Genomic DNA, 9,449 nt, shown 5'->3' on the forward strand with positions numbered 1-9,449 from the left:
GATGTGAGTATATTTTCTTAAAACTAATGATGTATACTCACGGAAGGTCCCTGCATATGTAAATATTGCCAGTAAGGTGCAATTTTAGTGTGTTCTTGATGTTTAATGCAGAAGGGTCAATGGCATCAATCTCCTCGTGTTTATTAATGCATTTATGACTGGTTGGAGCATATTCCTTAGTAATGAGTCTTGACACGTGTTCATGTCCTGAACTGTTATGTTCAGCATACTTTTTATCTTGTAATCAAATGAAGGCATATTTTGAACTTCTTTTCTATTCATGGTAAAGAATCTGATTTCGAATGGCCTTGCTGGACAGAAAGGGGCCCAACTTTTGTAGGAGCTATTTGCCTTGTCAGTTGTCACACAGCTCATCAGTCTGATATCCTTCCATGCCATGTTTACTGTTGCCTGTAGTGACCATACTGAGCTGGTAATCAATTAGGAAATGTCTGCCTTAAAAGTAGTGGCCTAGCCGCCCTACTAACTTTGTTGTATAGTAGTATACACTATGCACATCGAATGGTCTCTTTTTATACCAAGCCTCTTCACTTGCACTTAGCGCCAAACACACCATTACACCAAAGGGATTCATATCCAAGAGCCATGTTCAACCCTTCTTCCTCGCCGGCGCACACCTACAGTGACCTCTCCATGCACCACGCAGTGGACTTCTCTAGTGATTTGCATACAGCTCCAACTGAAATTCCTCGCAGCAACGGTTTCTTCCACGGCAATGGTGGTTTGTTTTCTCCTGTAGGTGTTGCTGCTTCAGCACCACCTCCCTACAATTCTTCCCTCTCTTCCTACTATATGAACAGGAGCGTCAGCTCACACTCCTTCCCTCTTTATCCACAATTTCCTGACCCCCTCAACAGTAATGCCGCCTTCTCTTGCCCGTCCCATTCAGCATTCCAGTTGCCCCTTCCTCCTGTTTCTTCCTCCCCGTCCTCGTCCTCGGGTGACCTCCTGGAATTCAGCAGCTCTGGTACCGTTCGGCGTGTCCTCAGCACCGGTGACCTGCAAGTAATGCAACAATCCTCAAGTTGGCACTGAACTCCATACTGCTAAACAAGTGCTAACCGTTCACATATGTTGATGCCAAACAGGGGAAGAGTTTTCCGCTACCATCGCCGATGCCACCGGGATTTCCAGGCGACAACTGCAGCCAGGAAGCGGGTGAGCCTTTTTCAGAGAAGGTGGGGCGTTACAGCGCCGAAGAAAGGAAGGAGAGGATTGAGAGGTACCGCAGCAAGCGCCAGCAGAGGAACTTCCAGAAGAAGATTACTGTATTGACCCCTCCCACACAACCTTGTAAATGCATTCCGGTTCTCTCGCCAATTCGAGTTTATCACCATCTTTGTTCTTGCCTTCCAGTACGCGTGCAGGAAGACGCTGGCAGATAGCAGGCCGAGGGTGCAGGGCCGCTTTGCAAGGAACGTCGAGACGGAGGGCGACGTGGCTACGGACATGGAGACGGAGGCGTCTGACATCAGCTACGAGTACAGCTCGTGCAATGACCTGAGCGGTAGCAACTGCTATGACAGCCAGAGCCAGTGTGGGGAAACTGGCGGCGATAGCATGGTGTTTGACGACAACAAGTGGTGGTGGTGGGCAACGCCGGTGGCACCCAATAGGCAGCAGCCTCTGCAGCAGAACGTCGGTTTCGACATCGTTGACGACGAAGACCAGCTGTGGGCCAGCCTCGCGGACATGTGCTCCGGCACCTGACCCAGTTGCCTCTGGCTGGTGCTGTCTGGTGCAAGGAGCACCAAGCGGCGGCTGCCGTGCAGAGGTCAGAGCGGCGTCGCTGACCTTCTTATGCCCGTAGTGCAGCTTGATTACCCTTTAGTAGAAGGAAAAAAACGAGAAAGAAGAGGACCTTTCACTTTCTCAGCTTGTTCTATGTGTGTTCCGAGTTAGACAGTTAGTAGTGTTACTACTTTGCGATCTTGTTCCACAATGCTTGGGCCCTGCTGTTGGTTTCCACGTAGTTCATGAAAAATCGAAACAAAACCTTCTTGCTGTAGCTTTCGCGTGCCCCGTTATTGCCTCGTGTTTTTGGCTCGCACTTCGCAAATATTAGTGCTGGCGCATACAATTTTTGGCCACTGACGGCAATGCTGATCTAGGACACCACCGAGATCTCAGTGAGACTATGAGAGAGTGTGCCGACCCGAAGGTTCCGTTCCATGTAAATTGTAATGTTGCAGTCCACCAGTTGGCAAATTGGCAATGGTCTCATTGGTTCTGAACAATGGTGCCAGTCACTCTCACCAGTACACTGACCCTCGGCTTTCCTGGCTGATGAGCGGATTTTGCACTATGATTTCCCCCGTTATGGGCACTGCAGTTCCTGGAAAGATGCACCATGACTGCCTAAACACGGCCGTCCCGGCTTTGGAAAGCGTGATGCTTACATTGTCTGAAGAAACATGTTCTTTTGTAGACATGGGAAGAGATGCAGGCTATTTCTGTCGTCGTCAGTGCCATGGAATCAGAATGTTAGCTTTCCGCCTTCGTGTGACTGGCAAACCTTCTCCTATTCCTAGAGTACATGTCTTAAGGACCATTCCTGTGGCGGGATCAATATGCTGCTTTCTTGAACATGACACTACCCGGAGCCTGACGTGCTAGCTTCTAAACACCATAGGTACCATTATCTTCTTTAAAAAAAAAAATCATCCAGGAATGAATTCAGGTTCGTGCTCCATTTATCCTCTTTTTAGAAGAGTTCATGAATCACAAAGCAAAATACTCCTCCTTGTTAAGAGCGAGCGAATCTGTCTTAAACTAAGGAAGAAGAAGTTTCATTTTTTTAACCTCCTCACCTAAAGTCTATAGTTCACCTTTCAGCTCTAACATCACATAAATCACATGCTTAACTGGTAATACCAGATAATTATGCTCCTTGAAGCCCGCCAGTGAATTTTTTTCCTTCCGTGGCACCAAGTGGATCCTAGTCATCATGTCTGGCACATCATCAGTTACGACATATATTTGGAGAACATCCATGAAATTTTTGGAAAATTTGAAGACATTTAGAAGAACAATCATGAAATCTATTTGTTCATTATGACATATATCTGGAGAACATTTTTTGAGGAATACCATATTTTGTTTAAATAAATCACATGTATAAGAATAAGAATAGCCCAAAATAACACATATGCACACACAATCACACCCACCCATCCACGGGCACGCACACAAGGAATTCATGTGAAATAATTAGAGAGAATTAGGTTGGATTTATGAATGTGATTTTGTGCGTGTGTTTTTTTTTACTTCCTCTGGTTTATTGATATTCCCCTTCTACTGATTTTGTGAATTATTTTCTTTGGTTGCAGATTTTATAAATTTTCCAGATTTTCATTAAAAACATTAGTATTATTAACTGATTTCATTGTGGAGAACCTTTCTCGGAATCTAGGTGTCGCCATTGGTGGTGGTTTGTTTATGATGCTGTGAGTCTCTAATCCCTTTGGCGGGATTTTTCTTTTTTTCTTTTTGGCAGTGTACATCTCTAATATATAGACTAGCTCTTGACATTATGTTGCAAAGGCTGGGATGTATTTGGTATCATCTTGGTATCAATATATTTTTTTATATAAAAACCCACAAACTACAGCTTGGACTAGACAAGAGTGCGAACCTCTCGACTGATCTGTCTCCAAGCACAATCTAGCGTATTCCTTTATAGAGGCCAAACGCAGCTAATCTTAAATTGCCCCTTTTACGTTTTGACCGTCTAAAACCGCCTAGCAAACGGAAAGTGAGTGCCAACAAGAATAAATTAAAGCAGCACTAATGGCCCTAGAAACATAGCCTGACAAAGAAACGGAAAGGGGCATTCGGAAGCACCCAATGAGCGAGAGCTTACCTGTGCATTGCTCTCTTCTCTATACATTGTGCGGATTTGGAATCATCAAGGTTGTAAAGGACGAACACAAACTACCCTCCGGTTCTGAACTGTTAATTTGCAACTGACAGGAGTGCATGCACCACCAGAGACGGCCAGGAGATCGGTCAAAGTGGAATCAAAGAACTGGTCCTCAGCTTACGGCATGTTCTCATGCTTAGGAGTTAATTATCTAGGATTGCATCTTTTCCGCAATGCATAGGACCAGTCCTAAGTTTTACATATCTCCTGTTAGGATCCTCTTGATCTTGGAGCACATTATGGATGCCTTATGTCACTAGCCGTGTGTTTCGTTGACTTGCAATGTATACTTGCAATGTATACTTTTTTTTTTTTTTTTTATTATTATATGAATTTGCAACTGAGGCCTCGCCCAGATGGCTACCAGGGTGATGATACCTGGGAAGCCCCCCCGCTCGAGTTCGAGTCCCGGTACTCACTCGCGGGTGCGTACGCACCGTGGCACTTCTGTGCGCTCCTATAAGCTTAATACAATGCCGCCAAGGGCTAGTCCTGGGGGTCTCTTTTTTTTTTTATTATTATTATATGAATTTGGCCATGAGTTCTGGTTTGCACTGTTCCAAGAAGGGAGAACCGAAGCGAAGAAGGTGCTTTCTATCAACCACTTAGCACATCATTTTTATTGAATCTAGATCACCTAATATTTTGTTGTGTCTATGTCGACTTCTTGAATTGTCTGAATAAGCGTGAAAAAAAGACCGGATTTTCTTTTCCAAAAAGGAAGGACAATAGCTTCCTGGTCTGCGCAATCCACCGATGAACCTAACCACCACGATGATGCTAATCAATTCTGTGAGGCTAGGAAAGGATTTTTATCCTGAATGCCAGAGTCCATGCAATCAAGGCCACAACATCGGCACAAAGACAACGGCTTCAACAAGACGACACAAGTGGGTTGCTGTTGGGTTCAATCAGTGAAGGCTAGATAAGGCTTTTTACCTCGGACATGAGGAGGTTTTCTTGTCACCACCTTGACAGTGTATATCACGAGTGTTGCATACACATTACTCTGCTTGAAACCACCATGGTGTTATGGTGGAGATATAGCGTAGTAGGAAACCATATAAACTCCGAACAAACATGCACCGACCTAACGGTCCACAGACGTCAAAGAGAGTGACTGAACCAACAGCTTTCAATGGAGTAGTCTCTCCCCCACCCTCCGGTCGCAGTCGGCACACAAAGATAAGGTGGCGCTAGGGATGGATTAGGAGGCATGTCTCCTACCTAAAACCGTTGCCATGGCCATGAGGAAGTCATCAACTCACTTCGCGGATCCAGCCTCTTCCACCGAGCTGGAAGCTGGCCATGCCCACAACGCACCATCCAAGATGCCACATGCATCCAAATGAGCCATCACAACCGCATGAATGTCGCTCTTTGAAATACAGAATGCGTCCCACGTTAGATCCACGATCCAACTGCGTGATGCGTCCACATCCCCTCCTCTAGCGGGGAACTTTGACGAGCCGCAACACATGCCAAACACGCCTACGATTTCTGTCAAGATGACCAGAAATGAAGGCCACACCGCCGCCACAACCCACGTGCCCGCGGCAATGAGTGGAGGGGCGCTGATGAGAGAACGGTAAGTTGGTCGCACGCGGGCACCTGAAGTTTCGGATCAGTTAAGACAGTAAAAAGGCTAGCTCTATCGATTACACATTAAAAAGGTGTAAATCAACTATACGTGCAACAAACCACTTACGAACCCTCGCGTCGCTCCGTACAGGGCGACTCGGGGGGAACCCTAACCCGCCGCCGGCAAGGCCTCCCCACCGTCATCCCTTCCGCCGCCGCCACTCCTGCGAGCCGTCTCCGCGGTGGCGGCGGGCGCCCTCACTCCAAAGGGGCTGAGGGGGAGTTCGCCGTGGAGGCTATGGCCGCGATGCGGCGCTCGAGCAGGGCGCTGGTCAACGCAGATCTGGAGGTTGCGGCGGCGCGGGCGGCTGCTCGTGGCTGCTCCGGCAAGGCTCTTGGCTAGGCGGCACGGGCGGCTGCTCTGGCAGGGCTCATGGCGAGGCGGCGGTCGGCGACGCGTGGTGGTGGGCAGCAACGCCCATCGCGATGGGCCTGGGCGGGCCTGTCGCCCCGGATTGCGCCTGCTCGGCTCCGGATCTTGCCGGTGGGCTGGCTACCGTGGTGCCCTCCTCCAGTTGTGGTGGCCGGAGCTGCTGCTCCGTTGGTGGCAGTACCTCTGCTTCCCTTGTCTTGATCATCTCGGTCTCAGATCTGGCGAGCTAGGGTGCTGCTACGGTGGTTGAGCAACCTTCTCCTTCTCCGGTGACTGAGTTGCTTCCTGCGGTGGTAGTCCTTGCCTGCAACCTCATCGCTTGTCTCCGTCTTGCTGGGGGAGAGGTCTCTGGCCCGAGTGAAAGCTTTGCTCGGTGTTTCCGATGCTAACCACGGTGACGCCTGCGGGTGCCACTTCCTCCTTGGAGGCGTGTTCATGGGCCTGACCATTCCTCCCCTCGATGCCAGGGGAAACCCTAGGTCTGCTTGGTCGGACCAGGCGGCGGCGGCGTTACAACACCGTTTCCCTTCTTGGAGGCGCCGCCTAGGCTGTGTGGGGTGTCCCCGCTGTGGCATTCGGAGATGGTGGCTGGTTTCTCCCGCGAGGTTCAGTTGTGATGTGCAATCTAGTTCTTGAGGTGTGAGTCTCCGAGGCGCAATGTACATCATCATCAACGTCCTCCGGTCATGTCCTTACCAAGTCCGGCCAGACCTGCCATTCACTCGCCGATTCTTCTAGGCACACGAGTAGTGGTACGTTGGTATGGACAACTTTGGTGTTCGGTCGTGCTTTGGTGGTGTTTGGTGTTGGCTGTGACGTGGTTTTGAGGTTCGTTGCCTCGCCTCTTCGCCATGTTTTGGATAGAGGTTGGGTTAGGCATGCTTGTCGTTGTTGATGTTGGAGTGTGTTGTAAGCCGAAAGGCGAGTGTGGTTTTGTAGCCATTCTTTGGCGTTCTTGTCAACTTAATATAAAAACGCGCACATCCGTTGCGGGTTCTCGAAAAAAACAAACCACTTAAATATGTCACAAAATGCATCATATGTTACTTAGACACATTTTTAGATGCATTATTGAATCTGTTAGTCAGATAAAATTAAGTGACAATATGGTGCAGGTCGGCAATTGTTTTGCAAAGCCAATACCGCATAAAAAGTTGTTACTCCCTCCGATTCATATTAATTGACTCTAATATAGATGTTTCTAGACATATTTTAGTTCTAGATACATCTATATTGAAGTCAATTAATATAAATCGGAGGGAGTATTAAAATTCAAATACCATCTAGTATATGGTAAAAATTAGCAAAACAGATTAGCGAGCTGTGATGTACACTCTTATTTTAGAGCAATCAGGACAGTTAGTGGCGAGCTAATTATAATAAATTCATCTCGTATGATCTGTGCCTCTTTGGAATTTCTACCTTCAGCCAAAAGCCTATGCGTGCGTTGAATTGCAGGGAAGATGAAGGGAGACGCTCTGACTGTCCCTCCCCTCCCATAGAGGGCTGCTGGATTCTCTGTCGGCCGCTAATCCCTAGCACCAACAATGATAATTTAGTTAATTTTCACTATGATTGCAAACCTAGCTAGTAATAAGGAGTGCAAAATTCAGGAAATTGTGGTATATAATTGTGAATTCGTTTATAAATTGCTTAGTACCAATTGTTGCAACCAAATGCTAACTACTGCACCCATTCTAGGGTCTCTATTTTGGTTCACAAAGATAATCCCATGTATATAATGCATGCCGTGGGATAGGTGTGGTCAAAACCGTTTCGTCCCTGCCGCTCCCGCGAGCGGAAGGGCAAACCCCTAGATCGGGCGCACCGCCGGGCCTCCCACCCCCTTTCCCCTCCCTCGCCGCCGCCAGTGGGCGCACCAGGGCGAAGCCTCAATGGCGTCGGCGTCGGCGGCGGCGGGGACTCTCCTCCCTCTCGCTCGGTTGCGGTGGCGCGGGCTGCGGCGTTCGGCGGGGGTGCGGCGCTGGTCGAGGGGTGGCGTGGCGGCTTCGAGATCCCGGCGTACTCATCGCAGGGGCGGTGCTATCGGACGCTTCCCCGGCGGCCGGTGACGCGCGCGGACGCCCCTCCGGTGGGTGGAGGTCAGGGGCGGCGCTGTGCGGGGCTCCAGCAATGACTTCGTGGAGGCGTGGAGGGCGGGCTTGGGCCAGGGTAGGGCCCTGGGCCTTCCATGCTCCGATCTGCCCTAAGATCTAAGGGCGCCTAGGGGCTGCCGGCCGCCGATCTGGCTGGTGGAACTACCCCTCGCCGCCTCTCGTCTCGGGAACTTCGCTGCGGTGCCGTGTCTCTTTCGTCGATCTGAGGTGTGTGCGCTTGGACGCCGATGCGGCGGCCCTGGAAGGCGGGAGCTTGCTGGTTGGCGGGCGTGCCAGAGGCTCGAGTGCTGGCCAGTGTCCACGGCCGTGAGGGCGGCGTGGCGCCGACGAGCAGCGTGTTGCGGTGGTGGGTCGACCTTTTGGTTGGCCCAATCTGTAGATGGTGGAGGGATTTTGCCGAGGGGAAACCCTTGCCCGCTTGGGCCACGACAGCGACGTCCGCAGACGCCGTGACCTTCCTGAAGGCGTCGTTGGGGCTTCTCTCTATCCATCTACGGGCTCCGGGTGAAAACCCTAGATCCTCGGATCGGGCGGTGGCGGCACTCTTGTGTCGTACTCTTCTTGAAGACTCTGTCTTGGAGCCCGCAGCAAGCGGCTCTCCGTTGGTCGGCTGGCGGAGGTGCGTCATCTTCGGATGGTGGGTCTTCGTTTGGCGATCTCCGGCAAGGCTTACTTCGCGTCCTATTCCCTCGTCGTGCCACCTGGAGCTGCTTGTTGGTTGTGGGCAGCGTGTCCGGTTCCCGGTGGTGGTCAGCCTCTGGGGGCGCCATCTACGCCGGGGGAGGGCGGTTGACGGCGCGCGTGTTCGTTGGTTCACTCTTGGGTGAGCTCCAGCCCGACATTGTTGATGTCCTCTGCTCTGATTCAATGTAGTCTGTGTAATAGCCGTTCCTGTTGTTCGTGTGTCCAGTTGTAGCTTCCTTGTTAGCTCGTGTGAGTGTGTGGATCGATCTTGTAAGCTGGGTTCAGAATCATGTACCTTTTTCACCGTAGAAGGCGTTATTAATTTAACGTTGGGCCTGCTGGCCTGTTATCTAATAAAAAAATAATGCATGCCGTTAAGCATTTTTTCTTAGTGATGATGCAGTGCTCCCGTCAGTTTTTTGATAGAAAAAAAACGTACAAAATGGTCAACATGCATTCAAATTATAGGAACCAATACATAGCTTTTGCCAAGTGGAAGGAGCATAGTACAAGAATCATGTGAGGTGTTTCATTCACATCTCATCGAGTTTCTTATAAATTAATTGAAAAAAGGAACCAAAATGATGGCCATGCCCTTTCTGGACGAATCAAGCATAATGAGATTTGGGAGATGAGAACACACTTGGCAAGAACACAAGTGCCCCCCTGGATGCTAATGTTGACCCGGGTT

General features: G+C 49.8%; 1 protein-coding gene across 1 annotated transcript; it reads left to right on the forward strand.

Annotated features, from left to right (window-relative positions):
• Positions 1-606: 606 nt before the first annotated feature.
• On the forward strand, positions 607-1,731 carry LOC124648699 (zinc finger protein CONSTANS-like). The gene is made up of 3 exons (XM_047188415.1): positions 607-1,026; positions 1,110-1,289; positions 1,378-1,731. The coding sequence occupies exons 1-3, from the start codon at positions 607-609 to the stop codon at positions 1,729-1,731; spliced, it is 954 nt and encodes a 317-aa protein (XP_047044371.1).
• Positions 1,732-9,449: the final 7,718 nt, after the last annotated feature.

Source organism: Lolium rigidum, chromosome 4 (assembly GCF_022539505.1).
Source record: "Lolium rigidum isolate FL_2022 chromosome 4, APGP_CSIRO_Lrig_0.1, whole genome shotgun sequence".
Lineage (NCBI taxonomy): Eukaryota > Viridiplantae > Streptophyta > Magnoliopsida > Poales > Poaceae > Lolium > Lolium rigidum.